The sequence below is a fragment of the Mesoplodon mirus genome, assembly GCF_964341445.2.
Source record: "Mesoplodon mirus genome assembly, chromosome: 5".
NCBI lineage: Eukaryota > Metazoa > Chordata > Mammalia > Artiodactyla > Ziphiidae > Mesoplodon > Mesoplodon mirus.
The window spans coordinates 6,986,257-7,010,431 of record NC_138980.1 but is presented as its reverse complement, the minus strand read 5'-3'; the positions used below and the strand labels follow the sequence as shown (position 1 = coordinate 7,010,431).

General features: G+C 44.0%; 1 protein-coding gene across 1 annotated transcript; it reads right to left on the bottom strand.

Annotated features, from left to right (window-relative positions):
* Nucleotides 1–16,400: 16,400 nt before the first annotated feature.
* Nucleotides 16,401–19,194, bottom strand: LOC309804808 (ubiquitin carboxyl-terminal hydrolase 1-like). The gene has a single exon (XM_082622413.1). It carries the CDS (start codon nt 19,062–19,064, stop codon nt 16,851–16,853), a length of 2,214 nt encoding a protein of 737 aa, XP_082478539.1. The 5' UTR covers nt 19,065–19,194; the 3' UTR covers nt 16,401–16,850.
* Nucleotides 19,195–24,175: the final 4,981 nt, after the last annotated feature.

Below are 24,175 nucleotides of genomic sequence, written 5' to 3'. Positions count from 1 at the left end.
CATTTTCTCTTCAAATCCCAAGGAGTTGAGGAGAATTCATTTATACAGGGACCCTGTAATCACCAAGCATATGTAGAATATAACATTTGCCCAGGGGCCGTCTCTTCTGCTATACCATTTCTTGCTCCTGGCTGTCCTTATCACTGGGGGTTGTGACATCACCAATGTTTCTCCCGTAACTATGGTCATGGCCCAGAGCGAGGTCCGCGGCGGTGACGCCGACAAGTCTAACCGGGCTGAGGGCGGGGGCGACAGGTGAGCCCCTGCCCCGAGCCTGCGGGGGCCCGCGACCCACGGAAAAGCTGGCCGGATCGCCCTCCCCGCAGGGGAGTGCCCATTCGCTCTCAAGAGCGGGAACCCGGGCTGCGGCTCGGTCCTGCCTGGGCGCCGGCACCGACTACATCCCCGAAGCGGCGCCCGCCCCCGTCCCCGCCCCCGTCCCCGCCCCCGTCCCCGTCCCCGCCCCAGGACGGCAAGGAGCGCCAGAAGCGGCTCCGCTCGCCCGGCGCCCGAACCGCTGGGGTCTTCCCCACGACGCCGCCGACGGGAACTTGGCGCATTTTCCTCAGTCTCAGGACTCGTGTGTTTTAGCCTCCGCCCGCGCCAGCGCTGCGATTGGAGGTGGCGTCCTACGAAAGTGCCGGTTCTAGTCTCCAGGCTGCAGAGACGCGAAAGGCTAGAGCCACCTCACGCCCGCCACTAGCCCTCCTGGCACGCACGGGCTCCGGAACCAGCCGGAGCGGTAGTTGCCCCAAGCTGGTAACGGGTTCTGCAGTTTCAAACAGCGCAGGCAACGTCACGGGCAGCTCGCCCTAAGTATCATTCTTCAAGAAAATGTGTAACAGCCCACTAGGGGCGGTCCCATTATCAAATCCACCAGGAAAGAGGATTCTTCTCTGGTCCTCAGGGGCAGACAAGTTGAATGGACAGGCAGAGACTTTTTGTTTCATTCAGGATGCATCACCACTGAACTGGGATGGTGACAGATAATTCCCCATCCCACCTCAACTCCGTAGGTAAAGTGCTCTCCTGTCTAAATATGTTAAATCAGCACACACATTCACTGCGGAGGATCCAGGTTACCAATGGCTCTTTTTAGTTGAGCAAATGGCTTAAAAGCACTAACCATCAGTGGAATTCAAGCTAGTTAAAAGGCAGAGTCAATTAAGAATCTTTCACGTGGGCAATAAAACAGATAGGCACAATTATTACATTAATCAGTGGTGCTCTAGGCCAGTACTTTCCAACTTCAATTGCACATGAATCACCTGGGGGTCTCTTAAACTGCAGAGTCTGGTTTAGTTTGGGGCAGGGCCTGAAGTTTTGCATTTCTGACAAGCTTTCGGGTGATGCTGAAGAGGCTGGTCCATGTCAACTTGGTGTCTCAAATTCCTTGTCACTGGGAAATGATCTGACACACACTTCAGTAGGATTTGGGCGTCAATGGTTTGGACAAAAGATAACTAGGAGAATTGCTCTGAAATACTAATTGGAAGAATTCATTTCTGATTCTTTGGCTTTGGTAAATGTTCCATCTACCAAAATAAATGGCACAGACTTATTTTCAGGTGTCAAATCTCTAGTGCCCATCTTGGAACCCCTTTAAAGAAGAGATTTTACTAAGCCGGGGGCGGTGGAAGAAGGATGGATTGGGAGTTTGGGATTAGCAGATGCAAACTATTATATACAGAATTGATAAACAACAAGGTCCTACTGTATAGCACAGGGAATTAGATTCAATATTCTTTGATAAGCCATAATGGAAAAGACTATGAAAAAAGAATGTATATATGTGTAGAACTGACTCATTTTGCTGTACAGCATAAATTAAAATAATATTGTAAATTAACTATACTTCAATTCATAATTTTTTTCAAAAGAAGTGATTTCAGGTGTCAAAAATGTCCCCAAAGAGAAAACTGTACAATTTAATTCTCTAATGAAGTCCTCTTGCCTGTTCTGCAGACCTCGGCATAATCCTAATTTTGTATTCCTTCCTTTTCTGTCCTTTTCCCAGCAATGGGATGTAGGAATAAATATTTCAAGAACAGGTCAATAACGGTGTGAAAGTAAAGATGGCCCATCATGATAAAAGTTCCAATTGAAAAAAAAAAAAAAAACCCCGAAACCTGACTTGGTCCAAGTTGCATTCTGGGAAATGGATTTTGAAACTAACTCTTTGGCAACCTTGAGAATGATGTGCTGTGTCACAGGGGAAAGATCCTTTTGAGAAGCTCTCTCATGTTTATAATTTCCTCTGAACCTAGACAGGAAAGGCAAGGACGAGCTGTCTAAGCCATGAGGATGGTCAGCCTCTCGGTCATTCCTCACCTGTTGAGGTCACTTGTGTTCCACACAATGTAGATTAATGTGTTCAAGTTTCCATATGAAGGTGAAAAATTATTGTGCCCCAAATGGTTCTGAGGTTAAATGAGTTTGGAAAGCTCAGGGTTAAAGAAAGTTTAACTGGCCTCCTTCCTCTAGGTCTTCTCCGAGACCTTAAAATGTTCATGGACGTTGGAACCTCCAAGAGGGGTCCACAGGACTCCGGCCTCCTAATCAGATTTGACCACAGACCTTGTTTTTTAAGAACTATCTCTTGAGATAAGGGTTTGGCAGACTCCACCTTGAGAAGTGCTGATCTAGAGGAGCTGGGACAAAGTTTGTCTTACTGACTCTGGATGAACAGGACACAGCCGTGAGAATGGTTGTGGGTATATGGTGTGGGGTTGGGAGTTTCTAGAAATCTCTGAGGTTAGTAAAAACCCCCTTTGGGCAAAATCAAAGTCTCATAGCCAATAGGAATAACAAGCTAAAAAAAGTCATTAATACTAATTATTTAAGGTATTAAATTGAGAAACAAACCACATTTGCAGGTGTCCAAAATCTTCTCTGAGACAAGTGGTGAATTTTGCCTTTTCTGTACCTTAGGGTTTTCATCTGTCTAATGGAGTAGTGATGTCCCCCTCACAGGATGGTCATGAGGACAAAGGACAATATGGGCAAAACATGTAAGACTCCTGTAGATGGTGGCTTTATTCCCATGATTATGATGAGTGTTTTTTGGAGGTAACACCTTCCCTTTATTACACAGGTTTCTGATGAACTAGTGGTAGGTTCCTATTAAGATCATCCGGGAGAACATTTAAAAAATATGCATGCCCAGACCACTACTCAGTCCCCATGAATCATAATTGGGTGATGATAGTGGGGAAGGATGCGTGTGTATATGAAAAAGTTTCTCCCCGTGATGGTTATGATACATCCAAAACACCTTCAGTGCGTTTAAGGCGAATTTCTAACTTGTGATCCCACCTCTCCTGTAGTAGTCCTGGGATGTGGTCCTTGGCATAAACGGTTTCTGTGGTTAAATAAGTAGAGATCTTATATACTAGTACCACCCTCCCCCTCCCTTCCCCTTTAGTAAAGTATCTGAGAAGTTCTGCAGTCCACACTGTTGGAAAACTTGTAACCTATTGCCTTCTGATCTCACATGACAGTGCAGCATGTATTTTTCTTGCAACTCTCGTCAACATCTTTGTTCAGCACATTTGAGAAATATTATATAGAGAGTTAGTCAGAAGAGAATTCTGTCCATATTCAGAAATCTTTCTGCACTGAAGACATAAGGGAGAGGCAAGGTCGCAAAGAGCAGCTAAAATTCCTCCTCCCCAGGGAGCTGGCTAGGCCTGCTTTTATTTTTCCTGCTGCTTGTTACTTACATGTGGAAAGAATATTGAAAACGATAAATGTGTGTTTTCAAGTAAGCAATTCTGGGTAAAGTCTGGGTGAGAGTCAAAGGACCAGGGAGATGAGCTACTGCAAACCTTAAGTGCTGAGACTGGACAAAGTTGGCTTTGAATCCTGGTTCCAGTACTTCCCAGCTTAGTGACCTTGGGCAAGTTACTTCACGTTTCTGTGCCTCACTTACCTTATATGTATATAAGAGCTTTAAAAAAGGGCATTATTATTAGTACTATTTATCCCTGTTCTTATAGAACTGGAAAAGCACACTTAAGCAAAGTGAGGGGGAGAATCAAGAAGTGAAATAGAATAGAGAATTCTGGAAACTTTCAAAATCAGATAAATCTTGTTCCCTTTACAAGTGAATTTATTTATTTTGGTAAATCATGACACCAAGTACCCTATTAGAATTTAGGGTTAGAGTTTGAGAGATGTGATTAACTTGAATTAGCTGGTTTATAGCAGTGGAGCGTGAATGACCCTTTCATCCAGCTCTTCATTCTAGTCAAATCCCAAACTATCAGACCAATTAATATACAAGAAACAGCTTGGGAGCCACTGCCAGTGGCAAAAAAGAGAAGGGACTGGGTGAACCTCAACAGTGCCGAAATAACTACCTGAGAAAGAGTAAACGACTTAGAGTTACGGTGAGGATGTTGGGGTGGGCCAGCTGAAGGGTAGATTTACAAACGCACACACGTTCTGCTGCTCCTGGAACTTAAAACAACAGCAACAACAACAACAAAAACGGGGGCTTCCCTGGTGGCGCAGTGGTTAAGAATCCGCCTGCCAGTGCAGGGGACACAGGTTCGAGCCCTGGTCCGGGAAGGTCCCACATGCCACGGAGCAGCTAAGCCCGTGCGCCAAAACTACTGAGCCTGCACTCTAGAGCCTGCGTGCCACAACTGCTGAGCCCACACACCACAACTGCTGAGCCTGCAAGCCACAACTGAGTCCGTGCGCCACAGCTATTGAAGCTCAAGTGCCTAGAGCCCGTGCTGCACAACAAGAGAAGCCCCCACTCACCACAGCTAGAGAAAGCCTGTGCACAGCAATGAAGACCCAACACAGCCAAAAATAAATAAATGAATAAATAAATAAATCAATTAACACAACAACAAAAACCAAAACCCGATAGAATAGAATAGAAAGTTTCAGAGTCCTTTGCATGTAGTATGACTGAGGTGGCAGTCTTACACACTCACACACATACCCACATGTGCATGTGGCTAGGTGTGTGTGTGCAATATGTATTTCTTATCGTGACTTGTGGTTAAAAAAGCTTGAAAACCTTTGCTCTAGAGGGCAGCCCACAGGGCCCTGAGCCAAGAAATAGATTATTTTGTGTCTAGGATGGCGCTGTGAGCTTACCCAGATCCCGCCCTACATTTTTGTAAACACTGGGATGATTGGGTGAGTGTGACAAGGACAAGCAAAGGAGAGGAAACTCAGACGCCAAGCCCCAGGGCAGTGATTGACTCAACAGAGCCTGGACACCAATGGGAGGACCGAGCCACTATCACAACCACAAAGCAAGGTGACGGCGCGGTGGTCGTGGTGGTTTCCATTCCCACTGTAGGAACTGTAGCCGAGGTAGCAGCCATAGACCGTTTACTGTGTATCTGCAATGCAGCAAACCCTCTAGTTTGTTCTCTACGTTCCTTATCTCACTTGAATCACACAGCACAACTTTGGGAGAGCCATTCTTAGTATTCCCATTGTAAGGATGAGAGAACAGAGTTCAGTCATAGAAAAGCGATTTTATGAGAACTGTTCATCTGGGGCTTTGAGAGAGGCAAAGTGAGGTATGATGAGTGGCCTTCTCTTGAGAAGTTTCTGTCTAGATAACGAAACGTTAGCTCATGAGCATCTCTGAGGAATGAACCACTTGCCTTCCTTCTTCTAAATCCCCCGATTCATTCGTTTTCTCCCTAGCCACAGGCTGTCAGGATGAAGAGGAGTGATAGAATTTTATTCTTTTCCATGCATAGAGCAAGGTACCAGATGGGAAATCAACACTTTCAAGGGGAATTTTAATGGAAAACTGGAATATCACACCCAGTTTTGATCAGTCAACGCATATTGCCTATGAACGCCATTGATATTTACTGCCAACTATTTACTGGTCTCTTACTTACTATGTGCCTAGCTTCATGCTAAGTAATTCATGTACATATTATTTTATAATCGAGCAGGACCTTATGGGGCCTTTTTGGGGCTGACCTCTCCCCCATATTCCTTGCTTTAGTTCCTTTCTGAAGTACCTAGATAATAGTATCTGATGCACATTTCCTGAGTTGTTTGACAGACATGAAAACCCCCATCAAATGGAAGATATTAACTATTTGATGACCATGAGCACATAGCCCCAAGACCTAATGGCGCCTGTGGATTGATAAACCCTGTGACACCACCCTGTTCCCTTACCATCAACCAATCAGAGAATTGTGCACGAGGAGATCACGTACCCTGTGACCCCGCCCTCCCTTAGCTGGCCTTTAAAAATGTTTTCCTGAAACCCATCAGGGAGTTCAGTCTTTTTGAGCACTAGCTGTCCCAGACTATTTGTATGGAGCCTTACAATAAATGCTGCGTTTTCCTTCACTACGACCCAGTGTCAGTAGACTGGCTTTACCGCACGTGGGCAAAAGCAGAACCAAGTTTGGCTCAGTAACAATGCAGTCTTCAGAAACACCCTATGGAGAGGGTACTATTTTTGTGCCCATTTTCCAGATGAGGGAATGAAGGTGTGAGAGGGTAATAACTTGCCTTAGGTGAGACAGCTAATAAATGGTGGGGTTGGGCTTTGGGTTCAGCTCTGCCAGACTCTAGAGCCTGGGCCCTTCACCACCAAACAGTCATGATTCCTCCATGATATCCAGGGTATCACACACGTAAAGTGGGGATTAAATTAAAATGTTGATGATCACTCCCTGTCCTTAAAGAGGTTTCAGTACTGTTGAGAAGGTAAGACCTACACAAATGGAAAAATAGTTAATGATACCTTGCTGCTTTTATGCTGCGGTCAAAGGAGTACTAGAAAGCATTCATGGAAGGAGAAATTGCTGAAGCTGAGCTGGGCAGGATGAGCCAGGATTGGAGAAGCACAGAAAAATGGGTTGGTCTTGAGTCATTGAGCAGATACTAGACTCCTCGGTTTAGAGCAGAAAGCAGAGTTTCTTCAGTTGAATGGAGGGGGTCCCCATTTAAGGATTCTGAGGCCTTCAGCAAGTTCTTTACCTTTCCCAAGCCTCAGTTTCCCCATCCATGAGAAGGGGATGATATCCATCTCAGAGAGTTGGTGGGAAGATTAAGTGTACCTAAGTGCCTGGGAAAAGGAGGCATCTACTACATTCTCCTCTACACAACAGATTAAATAAAGTTTGCCAGTAGGACTGGCTGGCATCTTCCCTTCGCCATTCCAGTTGAAGATCTTAGAAAGAGCCCTACCTGCTGTGTGAAGCCCTTTACAACACGCCTCTGTTTGAGGTTTGTCTCTCCATCCAAGTTGGAAGTTTCCAGATGACAGATCCCACTGGGGTCCGAGGAAAAGAGGAGGAGTGTGTCGGCTGGGATGGTCTCATTGCATTGCATTTGGATGAAGTCCCCCACTTGCACGTCCTTCCAGCACTTCTGCGTGGAGCTCTGCTCTTTTCTGGGGTTGGAGAAAGACAGGGGCAGAGTGAATGTTAAAGCTCTCCAGAGCATGAATGAGTGAACGGAAAAGGTCCCCCTGCACCTAACATCCTCCAGGCAGCCTGTCACAGGACTGCTCTGTATTCTACCTCGCCCCAAATGACCACTATCATCGTCTCTAGAAAAGCGAAGCATGATCTATAGAATCCCACTAGTAAAGAGCCCTCCTTCTGACCATGTAGACTTTTGATTGACTGTCGGCTATTGACTGGTTGCTGTGCTCAGCCCTTGCTTTCTAGCAGGAGAAAAAATTTAAAGGATAAGGTGACTATATAGTCATATTAACATAGTATTCTTAATATACATCACTTCCTAGAATACCCAGTTATCGCTGTAGAAAGCAGGGTCACAAAAGAATGGAGTATAGGAAAGACTGCTTCTGGTTGTGGGTGGAGAGCGGCAGTGGGAAAGGTGAGAATATAGACCATTGTCTAGGAAGATCTGGAGTGGTGCTGAAATAGGAAGCAGGGAATTAGGAAGATGGCACCAGGAACTTTGATAGGATGGGCCCCACAGTGACCACAGGATCAGAGGGCTAAAGAAATCTGAGAAAACGATGTACTTTCTCTTCCTATCCAATTTATCAAGCTTGGGTAATAACAGGGGCAGCAACAATCGTGAATTTAACATTTCTACCGTGCCAAGCACTAGGGTGAATTAATACTTCATTTACTTGCATAATAACTCATTGGAGGAGACGTTATACCCATCTCATAACGAGGAACTTGAGGGTTCAAGAGAAATTTCCCAGGGCCTTACAAAAACAGAGCTGGACCCCAAGTCTGGGTGCAACTTGACACAAAACCCAGTTTTCACTGCTTGAATATCCTGCCTCCTGGAAATCATTCCCCTCTTTCCTCTCCAGTGGAATGGCAGCATCAGCTTTATAGCCCTGGCAGAAGGACTCGCTACTCCCCAAGGGGATACATTCCATTTCTAAGAGCCCTCAGTTTACGAAATTCTTCCTTCTGATTAGCCAAATGTTGAACTAATTCTGCTCTCCCAGGCAATCTGATTTACTCCATCTTCTACCATAAAATACATATATATATATATATTTTTTTTTTTAATGAATTTATTTTATTTTTGGCTGTGTTGGGTCTTTGTTGCCGCACGTGGGCTTTTCTCTACTTGTGGCAGGCAGGGGCTACTCTTCGTTGCGGTGCGCGGGCTTCTCATTGTGGTGGCTTCTCTTGTTGCGGAGCACAGGCTCTAGGTGCCCGGGCTTCAGTAGCTGTGGCTCATGGGCTCTAGAGCGCAGGCTCAGTAGCTGTGGCGCACGGGCTGAGTTGCTTCCAGGCATGTAGGATCTTCGCGGAGCAGGGCTCGAACCAGTGTCTCCTGCACTGGCAGACGGATTCTTAATCACTGCGCCACACAGGGAAGCCCTAAAAAAATACTTTAAAAGTGTTCATCAAGTGTCTTTTGAAGCCTTTTCGACTTGCCAAGTCAAATTTAACTTTCCAAGTGCCCTCAATTATTCTGTGTGACACAGCTTCAAGGTCTGTCTTAGAGGAGAGGGCTCTTCTGACTAAGGCTGTGTTTGGAAATGTTCCTCTTAAACTGTGGGATCTGGGACCAAACCAATATTCCACACGTGGTCTTTTAAACTAAGTCCAGCTGGCTTGCAGCTGGATGCCTCTGAGCCCATCCAGGCCTGGAGAAGCAGGCTCTCTTTTGCTCTTTGTCTCCACTGATGCTCCAGCCTCTCTGGACATGTTACTGCTTCTGTTTTTGTTGGAATCTGAGCTGCCCTGGGCATGACAAGACCACTGTTCCACAGAGAAAGAGACGTGACAAATTTCACTTTTCTCCTCTGAGTTCGTAAAGTCCTTGAGGAGGATAAGCGTTTGACGCCTTCCTCCTTTCTTTGGGGGCCCTCTAGAGAACCCCAAGCAAGCCCTCCTAAGACCCCATTTTCCTTGTCAAAAAGATCCTTGCAAAGGACTCGCCCAGTTTCCTGAAATACATGCACATCCATCTGGAAGACTTTTGGAAGGCCAACCAAGGGAAGATGGGATCAGAGTCTATAAAATAATCAGGGATTACAATTAGGGAGCAGTCTTGTAACTGTAAAGACCCACAGAGTTCTGTGTCAGTGCCCATGCTCTAGGGAGCCCAGTGCAGCAGCCACTGGTTAACCGTGGGCAGTATCACCCAAACGGGGACCACTTGTGAGCATTTTGTGGGCAGTGCATCTGTAGCATTTTAATAATAATTATTTTAATGGAAAAAGGATGCAACAGGTTTCTAAGCACTTTTTCATTCCCTCAGCTTATTTTAGAGCAGATTATCATCTGCTCTACCTTATTATTTTTATTTTTATTATTTTTTACCATGAAAAATAGAGACAGTCCCCCCAGATCTGTTTCTTGCTGTCATTTCAGAAAAACATTTACCTGTTGATTCAGGGAAGAATTGTTGTTTTTTCTTTAGAGCAGCCTTGGGAACACCTGTTAAATGTCCAAATATAAAGCTACTTAAAGAAATTGGAATGGCAGATACTCTCCATTGGAAAAGGAATCTTGTATGGTGAAGGAGGGAGGCTTTCTCTATTGCTTTTTTTTTTTTTCCTTTTTGAGAGGACACTTAAAAAAAAAGGATCCTTGAATATTACAGCAAAATTGCTCCAAGGAATAAAGGATTATCACTCAACTTGTCTTTACACTTCTGCCCTTTGACTTCTGCCCTATTGGGTAATGCCTTTGGGGATGGCCCACCATTGGTTGCTTGCTGTAATCTCAGCAATCTGGCCGGTATTGAGATTAGATTCAGTGAGCACACCTTTGACTGTGAACAATATCCTGACTGCCAACACTTCCAGAGCACACTGGTTCAAACCAGAAGGTTTGCAAAAGCTAGCTGGGAACGCTACATACATAGACATACTGAAGGCGAGGCCAATGCACCTCCACCCGTGAACACTGATATTCATTCTTCTTCCTTCTAATAAAGGGCTCCACTGCATATTATGGGATGTGAGTTATTAATGGGATGGACGATGGATGTTATGCAGATGAACTTATGAAATATATGTGTGTGTATATTTGTGTGTGTGTGTGTGTGTGTGTGTATTTATGAGCAGTCACTTCTGTGAGTTTGGCTGGAGTGCTGACTTGTCAATTCCCATAATGATGATAGGTATCGCAAGGTCAATGGAACCACACAAGAAGCTATAAGTCAGACGGGTCTCTGTTTTCTTTCTATTATTCTTTGGGTCCCTGGGAGGTCCTGTCCAGTACTGCTGTCCTGTTAATAATCGCCTGTCTTTGCTTTAGATGTCATCTTCTCTTCCTTAGGATGACATGCAGTGGTGAAGGGACCCTCCCCAAAACAGAGATTGCCCATGTCCGGGTCGTGCTGCTCAAACAGAGGCACATACACCTCCAGGCACACATCTTGTCGTGTGTGTCCAGGAGCACTGAAGTTATGGGAACAACATGATTTTTGGGGTGTTCAAAATTTTTTGGGGGGGGGACATAATGTAGTAATTTAGCTGGTACAAAATTTGAAGAATTTTATATTTATATTGACCCAAATGTAGTAATAGTATAGAATCAGAGACAGATTTTATAGGAATTTTGGAATAAGAAAAAGTGACTTCAGGGACATTTCCTTCTTGCACTGGGTTATTCTGTGCTGGTTTCCTGATCCTCTGGGGGCCCACTTTGTCTCCTCAACTGTGGAAAAGGCAAGGGTGCATAGCTCCAGGGTTGGGGCGTCCAGCCCGAGGAGGTGCTGAGTGGCTGAATCCAGCTGAGGCAGAAAAGCGGCGTGCTTCTGCGTTGAGGGATGCCCAGATGTGGCCACAGCTGGCTGGGAGCCACCTTCGGGAGTCATTCCTGGGTTAATCCAGCCCGTTCAGAACAGCTGCCCCGGGTGGACACATGCACACACTCCTGGTCATTTCCCTGCTCAGTGAGTCCACACCTGGGAACTGATTGCTATTTTAGTTTTGTGGCATGTTCACTGCTGCTTCAAAATAAGACAAATCGACGTGGCTGGGGACGAAGACTCCACCTGGCAGATTCTGCCTTGGGGAGAAATTAAGTGGTGCAGTGCTAAATGGCTTTCTGAGAGGAGATAGGGCTTATTAAGAGGTAAATAAACAGCAAGAGAGGTTTATAACCAACTGGATCCTGTGGGGAAGCAGGCGAAAGGGGGGGAATGGAGGAGGAGAAGGTGCTTCAGCTTCCATTTCTCAAATACTATGTGGGTTTTGTAAAAAGGGTTTCAAGGAACTAGAGTAGAGTGGATTTATCAGGAAGCTTAGTTGTCTGTGGGATTTCCCATTCAGTGTAAGATGATGAGCTGACCTGGGCTGTCCTTCAGGAAGCTGGAATGTCAGGCCCAGGATGGTCAGCATCACTACCCCAGGGTGAAAGGGGAAGCCAGTGAGAATGAGTGCAATCTAGGGATTAAGAGTGGGTTTGAATCTCAGCTTCAGCGCTTACTACCTGTGTGACTTGGGGAAGTTACTTAATCTTTCAGAGACTCTATTTCTTCAGTTGAAGGTGATTGGAAGGATTAGTGACATGACCCATGTAAGGGACTGAGATCTTGGTTTTGCACTTAGTAAGTACTTGATGAATACAAGCGTCTTTTATGATGTTGATGACAGTGAATGTTAATGCTATGGTGAGGGCTAACCACCACCGCCAGCCCCAGCATTTTCTTCTTCATGCTATTGGGATGCCTGCTTTATGTCTGTGATTACATTTCATGAATTGGGCTCAGGCACATAATGTGCAAACACAAGGAACTTAAAAAATCCAAACATTTTCCCCAAGTCCAGAAAAGAAGGACCCAAATTCAGCCTACTGAAGACTAAGGGCTCTGGGTGCTGGCTACTGGGCAAACTCCCAGAAAAATACATTGTTAAAATCAGGGCTGCCCATCAAGTTCTTTGTGGATGTTGACAGACTAGTTCTCAAGTTTATATAAAGAGGCTAAAGACCCACACTAGCCAACTCGATAATTGAAGGAGAGGATTGGCACTACCTATCCTCGAGACTTACTATAAAGTTACGGTAATCAAGACAGTGCGGTATTGGCAAAAGAAGAAACAAATAGATCAATGGAACAGAATAGATAGCCCAGAAATAGATTCACATAATTATAGTCAACTGACTTTTGACAAAGGAACAAAGGCAATACAACCGAGGAAAGATAATCTTTTCGACAAATGGATGTCCACATGCCAAAAAAAAAAAAAAAAAAAAGAAGAATCCAGACACAGCCCTTACACTCTTGACAAAAATTAACTCAGAATGCATCACAGACCTAAATGTAACATGCAGAACTATAAAACTCCTAGAAGACAACATAGCAGGAAACCTAGATGACCTTAGGTATGGCGATGACCTTTTAGGTAAACACCATAGGCACTATTCATGAAAGAAGTAACTGAGAAGCTGGACTTCATTAAAATTAAAAATTTCTGTTCTGTGAAAGAATGGTAAGAGAATGAGAAGACGAGCCACCATCTGGGAGAAAATATGTGTTTTGCAAAAGACACATCTGATAAAGGGTCATTATTCAAAATGTAAAAAGAAAAAAACAAACTCAACACTCAACAAGAGAACAAACAACCCAATTAAAAATGGACAAAAGATCTGAATAGACATCTCACCAAAGAAGATATACAGATGTCAAATAAGCATGACAAGAGCTCCACATCCCATGTCATCAGAGAAATGCAAATTAAAATGAGATACCACAAAATACCTGTTTGAATGCCCCGACTCTTGACCACTCACACCACCAGTTGCTGGTGGGGAGGTAGAGCGAGAGGCACTCTCACATGCTGTTGGTAGGAATGCACAATGGTCCAGCCCCTTTGAAAGACAAGGTGGTGGTTTCTTATACAACTAAACGTATTCTTACTCTACGAGCTAGCAATCACATATCCTATTTACCTGAAGGAGTTGAAAACTTATGCCATGCAAAAACCCACACATGTATGTTTATGGCAGCTTTCTTCATAACTTCCAAAACTTGGAAGCATCCAGATGTCCTTCAGTAGGTGAATGAATGAACTATGGTACATGCAGACAATGAAATATTATTCATAGCTAGAAAGAAGTGAGCTATCAAGCCATGATCAGACATGGAGGGAACTTACATGCATATGGCTAAGTGAAAGAAGCCAATGTGAAAAGGCTACACACTGTATGATGTCAACTGTAAGACATTCTGGAAAAGGCAAAACTATGGAGACAGTAAAAATAACAGTGATGGCTAGGGGTTGGGAGGTGGGTAGGGATGAACAGATGGAGCACAGAGGATATTTAGGGAAGTGAAACTACTCTGTATGATACCGTCATGGTGGATACAGGTCGTTATACATTTGACCAAACCCATAGAATGTATAATACCTAGAGTGAGCCGTCTTGTAAACTATGGACTTTGGGTGACTATGATGTCTCAATGTTGGTTCATTAATTTCGACAAACGGACCACTTTGGTGAGGGATGTTGATAATGGAGGAAGTTGTGCGTGTGTGAGGGCAGAGGGTATATGGGAAATCTCTGTACCTTCCCCTCAGTTTTACTGTGAACCTAAAACAAGGCTGGAGGAAATTTGATAAATCTCCAGTTTGGGTGAGGAAACTGACCTGGCCAAGGTGTATAGCAACAAAACTTGGGTTGGAACCTCTATTCTTTCCATGGCTCCAAGAAGAGTCAAGCGTCCTGAAGCTGGTTCAGGAATACTTGAAATGCCCAACTGTCTTTGTCTTGACAGCGGTGTGCTCACGTAGAGACAATATCGTGGGGGTGGTTAAAAGCTCTGGAGTCATGTGAGCCTGACTAAAACCCAGAACTACTACTTACTTCTTACATACAAGGTAGTGTGACCCTGAACCCACTACTTGACTATATGAGCCTCAATTTATTCATCTACCAAATGGACAAATAAAATCTATTCTACAGGTTGAAGTGAGAGTTCAATAAGATAATACATGAAATGACCTTAGAGCAAATGGCATTTACTGCTGCTATTATTATCATTAGTTATTATTAGCTTGGAGCAAACAGGGTCACTGCTGTGGTGATAGGAGAACAGAATCTGTGTGGTTGTCTATTTTCATGAGCTGTCGTGAATGAGGGGTGGGCTTTGTGGTTGGAGGAGGAGCTTAGTAAGGGGGAAGGAACTGCAAAGGGAGGAAGGGTCCTGTGGCTTCTGTCCTGACCTGGTCCCACAAAATGGAAATGGAACAGCAGTTAGAGGTTTGGCGTTAAGTTAAAGTTACGCTAAAGACAGCGTGGGCCTGGGACAGAGGGCAGTGAGTGCAGCTGTGTCCCCGCACCCGCCTGTTTGCTACAGACCATGATGACAGGGGCTTTAGACTCAGGGCAGCTCCAGAAAGAAACAGCTGAGGCCAGAGGAGTGGGTAGGAGACCTGGACCCCTGGCTTGGATGGAAATACTGGGGGACATGAACATATTAACTATACCTGAGGATGCCCAGATATACCTGGGGAGGCCTGAGTATTAGGGCGGGAAGAATGAAGACCCAAATCAGCAGCTTGGGGCCTCTGTATTTATGTGAATTCATTAACACCCAGAGGCCTAATTGTTTCATGCGTCTTCTACTTTCAACTATGTAATAAGCTGGCTGAGAGCTGGGATGACCCTGAGTCTTATATTTCCGTACCTACACGGAGTCCGGTATGGTGTCTAGCACACAGGGGAGTGTTCAGTAAATATTCAGTAATTGATTCCTTGTCGATTTGTCTTGAACATGAGGCAGTAGAGGAGAAGCTTTTCCTAATCTTAAGTCATTTTGACATCTTTTTGTTATGGACGCACTAATGGAGACTTCCCCAAATGGCATCATAATAATATGATGTATGATATGATGAGATATGATGAGATGAGATGATATAATATAATGTATTTAATGTAATGTGATAGAATAAACTTATTTGTATTAAGTGCCTGTAATAAGCCCAGCATTTAACCAACGTTACCATTTAGCTGCCTAATAATGACACAACTTTTATTATTACTGTTATCTCAGTTTCATAGATGAGGAAACTTAAGCCCAGAAAGGTTATCTAACTTGTGTAAGGTCACATAGGTGTGTCTGCCAGGACATAGGAGTGATAGCTGTGGGGACTTCATGGCTCAGCGTGGTCTCTTGGTCCTGTTCAAAAGTGCAGTACTAAGCAGATGACGCCTCAGAAGCTGGTGACATAAACATAACTGAGGCTGGGTGGGGAACAGGAGCCTCAGCTTTTGGAATTGTGAGCTCCACAATGGCAAATCAGAGGCTATAAATGCTCACCCGCTCAGATACAAATCAGGCCTGTTGACACAAGTGCAGAGCTTCAGGGACCCCTGAATTCCTGTTTTATGATTCTTCCAGCCATTGAGTTTGGGGGAGAACCTAATGCATTCTATCCTGAAATGACAAGCTGAATTGGCCAACATAGTTTATGGCCTTCTCTGAGCACAGGGTGAGGCCATGGGAGTCGGGTGGGCACTTGCAAAACTGACCCTTTAGAGAGGAGGCTACTTGGCTGGTGCCAAATGCAGAGCAGAGACCCGCAGAGTGGGTGCAGGGGTCTGCTGGTCTGTCAACTACAGCCAGTGGCACTTTTCCTAGTCATGCTTCAAATGACACTGTGATCCTCTGTTTTGTGCACTTTCAGATTCTTTCCCCAGGCCTATTTTGCTACGTTATTATAGCTTGGCGTCAAGTTCTATGGTAAAGCGTTTGTCTTCTTCCATGCGGTTCAACACCCCAGCCAATGATCTGTCTTTCTTACTTCCCTTGAGTCAAGCTCATGGTGACTCTTGGCTATCCAGGTTATAGAACTCTCCTTAGTAATATTTTAGCCAATATTTTCTGAGGGCTACTGAATGCCAGAAACTATACTAAGCATTTTCCATGCATTACTTCATTTAACAGCTGCAGCAAACCGCTGGTACAGCTGTTCATACACGTGCCTCTAATACAGCCCATCAAAGATCTGGCTTCATGACTTACACAAGTGAATGTACTGAAATGAGATTCTGCTTCTTAGCTGAAAAACCACAGAACCTATAAACATCATGTAGATAATTACTCCAAAATATGGAGATAAAAATACAAGCACTTTATTTGAAAAAGCAAACACAAAAGATAGGTGTAAATTCAAAGTGTTTAAATGCTTCCATTTTGAATAATTCAGTTAAGAACCTATACAAGTTTGTTCCCAGAAGCTAATGCATCAATCCCTAGTCTCCACTAAGGATAAAGGAATTCTAAAAATTAACATGGTTTTCAATAACTCAGATTTCACTATTTATATAGAAACCTAGAGAGACCCATAATATCCAATAGCTTCAAAAGATAAGCTAAAGACTTTTTGATGTAATCAATTTACCAATGTTTAATATACACACAAGGAAAATACACTCACTCTATAATTTCTTATAAAATAGCAAGTAAGGAGTAGATGTAGGAGATGTAGAAGGGGAAAGAGAATTCAAAAAGTCCTTCTCTTCAGTAACTTTCACTTGAGAATCATTAAAAAGCAACCACTTCCCCTCATACTCCTTTAAGCTTTGCACTGCATATGAAATTTTGTTTTCAAAATCACTCATGCTAATGCCTGTTTGGCCATTGGATTCCTTGTTTCTATCAGATTCATGGGTCCCATTAGTATTGTTAGTCTCAGAATTTCTATTTTCAGCAAATGCTGTACTGGCAACTTTATCAGGATGAGATGCTTTGTTGTATAACTCATAACCTGCTTGAGTCTTTTGTCCTCTGAGAAGTCCAAGAGTGTCTACATTTTTTTTGTTCAAAACTTTACTTGGCTGGGTATTTCCACTGACTCTAATCGACACTTCTTCATCGTCATAGTTTTTGACCACACCCCTTGCTTCCTCCTCATTCAGTGGTTCTGGCTTACCTACTTCACACATTTGGTCGATCACAAAATTTTCCTCATCTAGTTCTAAACTGTTAAGGTCAGTGACTTTCACAGAAGCAGTATAATGCCCGCTACTAATTGTAATGCCACTATGCATCACAACTGCAAATAATCCATAGCTGTCATTGGTTGGCTTTGTGCTCCATTCTTCTAGTGACAGTTTAAGAGGTATCAGTAAAGGAGTGTTGATCTTGGAAAGTCCACCACCATAACAATCAAACTCGAAGCCACTAGCAGCAAAGCACTTCAAATGAATAGTTAGAACTTCAGGCATTGCGTCAAACAAAAGACTTCGTTCAGCTTCCGTATAATGATGGCAATTTTCACAGAAATATTTATTTTCTCCTACAATCCTCTCCACTGAAGCAAACTGGGAAATTGCCCATCTCAGGGTCTTCATGTCTGGTTTTGGCTCTGAAGAACTTTCAGGACTCTCCTCTGCTTTGGAAAGCTCATCTTCTTGCACTGGTACGATGACGTCTTGAAACTCTTCTCTTCTTTCTGTTAAACTTTCACATTCTAAGCAACGAGTCCTTATTACCAGCTGACCTTGAAATAGTTTCTCCACCAGCTCAAAACCAATTGGCTCTGCACCTTTGTTGATGGGCTTAACTTCCTTAACAGGCATAACATTCTTCCCTGGAGATTCAAGTCCACAACCATCAGCTGTATTATCATTCTCATACTTCCCCATGTCCTCTTCAAGACCACATTCATTTTCTTTAGGTTGTCCTTTGGATTCTTGGTTTGTTGTTATTTTACCCAGACTAAGGGATTTAGAAATAATGCTGGGTTGCTTAGCTGTAGACTTGAACCAGTTTCTCTTAACTCTTGATTTCTTTTGTGAGGGTCTTGCACTCTCATTTTCAGAAATGTACTTGGGGATGATTTTAGCAGGAATATCTGATGAATCAACTGTAGCTTTTCTTTTTGATCTGGTTTGTCTCTGGTTTGCTTTCAAAGACTGGTGGTCCTTAGAGACTTTAACGTTTTTCTTCATGTTACCAAGTTCAGTGTCACTCTTTCTTTTCCCATGTACTTTTGGCAGTTTTTCTTTATAGTCTTCAGAATGCCTCATACTGTCCATCTCCATGCTGTTATGACCACTCATTTCCTCTTTCGGATGTTTTTCTTCTACCTTAGTAGATAACTCTGCCACATTTTTTACTCCTTTTTTTAGGAGTTGGCATGTTTCTTGAATGTGTCCCAAAATACACTGTAATACTTCCTGTGCATCATGCTGTAGATATCCTCCATACATAGGGTTGAGTTTCCTGAGTGTGTTAAGTAGTCGCCTTGGCTGAGTAGCAAGTTTACGAGTATATTTCTCTGGATGTAAGAGAAAACTAGCCTGAAGCTGTTCGACTGAAAGGATCAAGGAATGTAAGCTGCATATTAGTTCAAAACTTACTGAAGAATCTCCTTTGCAGTTTCCCTTAGCTTTTTGACTGGCTTCATCTTTTAGGGCTTCTTTCTTCCTTGAAATACTATTAAATAAGTGCTTCACTCCAGATTTAAAACCAGGACAAAAATATAATACCTGAAGTATACTATTAAGATAACAAGTATTGCCGAGATTATTCAGTCCCACAAACGGTAACAAGTTTTTTCTCTTCTCACGGTTGACACGTGAGGACTGTGCTGCAGGAATAACTTGATCAATTTCAGATCCTCTGTATTCAGAAGTTTTTTTCTTCATTTCCTTGAGAATCTGTGAAATCCAAGGCTCTCTTGGTTTCCTTTTTCTGAAAAAACTTCAAGGGACGTCTGGTTTTTTTTGAGGGACTACCTCTTGAAAGCCTATTACTTTCACGAGGTATGACACGGGGCATTTTCTCTTCAAATCCCAAGGAGTTGAGGAGAATTCATTTATACAGGGACCCTGTAATCACCAAGCATATGTAGAATATAACATTTGCCCAGGGGCCGTCTCTTCTGCTATACCATTTCTTGCTCCTGGCTGTCCTTATCACTGGGGGTTGTGACATCACCAATGTTTCTCCCGTAACTATGGTCATGGCCCAGAGCGAGGTCCGCGGCGGTGACGCCGACAAGTCTAACCGGGCTGAGGGCGGGGGCGACAGGTGAGCCCCTGCCCCGAGCCTGCGGGGGCCCGCGACCCACGGAAAAGCTGGCCGGATCGCCCTCCCCGCAGGGGAGTGCCCATTCGCTCTCAAGAGCGGGAACCCGGGCTGCGGCTCGGTCCTGCCTGGGCGCCGGCACCGACTACATCCCCGAAGCGGCGCCCGCCCCCGTCCCCGCCCCCGTCCCCGCCCCCGTCCCCGTCCCCGCCCCAGGACGGCAAGGAGCGCCAGAAGCGGCTCCGCTCGCCCGGCGCCCGAACCGCTGGGGTCTTCCCCACGACGCCGCCGACGGGAACTTGGCGCATTTTCCTCAGTCTCAGGACTCGTGTGTTTTAGCCTCCGCCCGCGCCAGCGCTGCGATTGGAGGTGGCGTCCTACGAAAGTGCCGGTTCTAGTCTCCAGGCTGCAGAGACGCGAAAGGCTAGAGCCACCTCACGCCCGCCACTAGCCCTCCTGGCACGCACGGGCTCCGGAACCAGCCGGAGCGGTAGTTGCCCCAAGCTGGTAACGGGTTCTGCAGTTTCAAACAGCGCAGGCAACGTCACGGGCAGCTCGCCCTAAGTATCATTCTTCAAGAAAATGTGTAACAGCCCACTAGGGGCGGTCCCATTATCAAATCCACCAGGAAAGAGGATTCTTCTCTGGTCCTCAGGGGCAGACAAGTTGAATGGACAGGCAGAGACTTTTTGTTTCATTCAGGATGCATCACCACTGAACTGGGATGGTGACAGATAATTCCCCATCCCACCTCAACTCCGTAGGTAAAGTGCTCTCCTGTCTAAATATGTTAAATCAGCACACACATTCACTGCGGAGGATCCAGGTTACCAATGGCTCTTTTTAGTTGAGCAAATGGCTTAAAAGCACTAACCATCAGTGGAATTCAAGCTAGTTAAAAGGCAGAGTCAATTAAGAATCTTTCACGTGGGCAATAAAACAGATAGGCACAATTATTACATTAATCAGTGGTGCTCTAGGCCAGTACTTTCCAACTTCAATTGCACATGAATCACCTGGGGGTCTCTTAAACTGCAGAGTCTGGTTTAGTTTGGGGCAGGGCCTGAAGTTTTGCATTTCTGACAAGCTTTCGGGTGATGCTGAAGAGGCTGGTCCATGTGAACTTGGTGTCTCAAATTCCTTGTCACTGGGAAATGATCTGACACACACTTCAGTAGGATTTGGGCGTCAATGGTTTGGACAAAAGATAACTAGGAGAATTGCTCTGAAATACTAATTGGAAGAATTCATTTCTGATTCTTTGGCTTTGGTAAATGTTCCATCTACCAAAATAAATGGCACAGACTTATTTTCAGGTGTCAAATCTCTAGTGCCCATCTTGGAACCCCTTTAAAGAAGAGATTTTACTAAGCCGGGGGCGGTGGAAGAAGGATGGATTGGGAGTTTGGGATTAGCAGATGCAAACTATTATATACAGAATTGATAAACAACAAGGTCCTACTGTATAGCACAGGGAATTAGATTCAATATTCTTTGATAAGCCATAATGGAAAAGACTATGAAAAAAGAATGTATATATGTGTAGAACTGACTCATTTTGCTGTACAGCATAAATTAAAATAATATTGTAAATTAACTATACTTCAATTCATAATTTTTTTCAAAAGAAGTGATTTCAGGTGTCAAAAATGTCCCCAAAGAGAAAACTGTACAATTTAATTCTCTAATGAAGTCCTCTTGCCTGTTCTGCAGACCTCGGCATAATCCTAATTTTGTATTCCTTCCTTTTCTGTCCTTTTCCCAGCAATGGGATGTAGGAATAAATATTTCAAGAACAGGTCAATAACGGTGTGAAAGTAAAGATGGCCCATCATGATAAAAGTTCCAATTGAAAAAAAAAAAAAAAACCCCGAAACCTGACTTGGTCCAAGTTGCATTCTGGGAAATGGATTTTGAAACTAACTCTTTGGCAACCTTGAGAATGATGTGCTGTGTCACAGGGGAAAGATCCTTTTGAGAAGCTCTCTCATGTTTATAATTTCCTCTGAACCTAGACAGGAAAGGCAAGGACGAGCTGTCTAAGCCATGAGGATGGTCAGCCTCTCGGTCATTCCTCACCTGTTGAGGTCACTTGTGTTCCACACAATGTAGATTAATGTGTTCAAGTTTCCATATGAAGGTGAAAAATTATTGTGCCCCAAATGGTTCTGAGGTTAAATGAGTTTGGAAAGCTCAGGGTTAAAGAAAGTTTAACTGGCCTCCTTCCTCTAGGTCTTCTCCGAGACCTTAAAATGTTCATGGACGTTGGAACCTCCAAGAGGGGTCCACAGGACTCCGGCCTCCTAATCAGATTTGACCACAGACCTTGTTTTTTAAGAACTATCTCTTGAGATAAGGGTTTGGCAGACTCCACCTTGAGAAGTGCTGATCTAGAGGAGCTGGGACAAAGTTTGTCTTACTGACTCTGGATGAACAGGACACAGCCGTGAGAATGGTTGTGGGTATATGGTGTGGGGTTGGGAGTTTCTAGAAATCTCTGAGGTTAGTAAAAACCCCCTTTGGGCAAAATCAAAGTCTCATAGCCAATAGGAATAACAAGCTAAAAAAAGTCATTAATACTAATTATTTAAGGTATTAAATTGAGAAACAAACCACATTTGCAGGTGTCCAAAATCTTCTCTGAGACAAGTGGTGAATTTTGCCTTTTCTGTACCTTAGGGTTTTCATCTGTCTAATGGAGTAGTGATGTCCCCCTCACAGGATGGTCATGAGGACAAAGGACAATATGGGCAAAACATGTAAGACTCCTGTAGATGGTGGCTTTATTCCCATGATTATGATGAGTGTTTTTTGGAGGTAACACCTTCCCTTTATTACACAGGTTTCTGATGAACTAGTGGTAGGTTCCTATTAAGATCATCCGGGAGAACATTTAAAAAATATGCATGCCCAGACCACTACTCAGTCCCCATGAATCATAATTGGGTGATGATAGTGGGGAAGGATGCGTGTGTATATGAAAAAGTTTCTCCCCGTGATGGTTATGATACATCCAAAACACCTTCAGTGCGTTTAAGGCGAATTTCTAACTTGTGATCCCACCTCTCCTGTAGTAGTCCTGGGATGTGGTCCTTGGCATAAACGGTTTCTGTGGTTAAATAAGTAGAGATCTTATATACTAGTACCACCCTCCCCCTCCCTTCCCCTTTAGTAAAGTATCTGAGAAGTTCTGCAGTCCACACTGTTGGAAAACTTGTAACCTATTGCCTTCTGATCTCACATGACAGTGCAGCATGTATTTTTCTTGCAACTCTCGTCAACATCTTTGTTCAGCACATTTGAGAAATATTATATAGAGAGTTAGTCAGAAGAGAATTCTGTCCATATTCAGAAATCTTTCTGCACTGAAGACATAAGGGAGAGGCAAGGTCGCAAAGAGCAGCTAAAATTCCTCCTCCCCAGGGAGCTGGCTAGGCCTGCTTTTATTCTTCCTGCTGCTTGTTACTTACATGTGGAAAGAATATTGAAAACGATAAATGTGTGTTTTCAAGTAAGCAATTCTGGGTAAAGTCTGGGTGAGAGTCAAAGGACCAGGGAGATGAGCTACTGCAAACCTTAAGTGCTGAGACTGGACAAAGTTGGCTTTGAATCCTGGTTCCAGTACTTCCCAGCTTAGTGACCTTGGGCAAGTTACTTCACGTTTCTGTGCCTCACTTACCTTATATGTATATAAGAGCTTTAAAAAAGGGCATTATTATTAGTACTATTTATCCCTGTTCTTATAGAACTGGAAAAGCACACTTAAGCAAAGTGAGGGGGAGAATCAAGAAGTGAAATAGAATAGAGAATTCTGGAAACTTTCAAAATCAGATAAATCTTGTTCCCTTTACAAGTGAATTTATTTATTTTGGTAAATCATGACACCAAGTACCCTATTAGAATTTAGGGTTAGAGTTTGAGAGATGTGATTAACTTGAATTAGCTGGTTTATAGCAGTGGAGCGTGAATGACCCTTTCATCCAGCTCTTCATTCTAGTCAAATCCCAAACTATCAGACCAATTAATATACAAGAAACAGCTTGGGAGCCACTGCCAGTGGCAAAAAAGAGAAGGGACTGGGTGAACCTCAACAGTGCCGAAATAACTGCCTGAGAAAGAGTAAAAGACTTAGAGTTACGGTGAGGATGTTGGGGTGGGCCAGCTGAAGGGTAGATTTACAAACGCACACACGTTTTGCTGCTCCTGGAACTTAAAAAACAACAGCAAAAACGGGGCTTCCCTGGTGGCGCAGTGGTTAAGAATCCGCCTGCCAATGCAGGGGACACAGGTTCGAGCCCTGGTCCGGGAAGGTCCCACATGCCACGGAGCAGCTAAGCCCGTGCGCCAAAACTACTGAGCCTGCACTCTAGAGCCTGCGTGCCACAACTGCTGAGCCCACACACCACAACTGCTGAGCCTGCAAGCCACAACTGAGTCCGTGCGCCACAGCTATTGAAGCTCAAGTGCCTAGAGCCCGTGCTGCACAACAAGAGAAGCCCCCACTCACCACAGCTAGAGAAAGCCTGTGCACAGCAATGAAGACCCAACACAGCCAAAAATAAATAAATGAATAAATAAATAAATCAATTAACACAACAACAAAAACCAAAACCCGGTAGAATAGAATAGAAAGTTTCAGAGTCCTTTGCATGTAGTATGACTGAGGTGGCAGTCTTACACACTCACACACATACCCACATGTGCATGTGGCTAGGTGTGTGTGTGCAAT

What these genes read in the sequence shown, in the direction of transcription:
- LOC309804808 (XM_082622413.1), bottom strand. Translation starts at nt 19,064, where the DNA reads ATGAAGAAAAAAACTTCTGAATACAGAGGATCTGAAATTGATCAAGTT.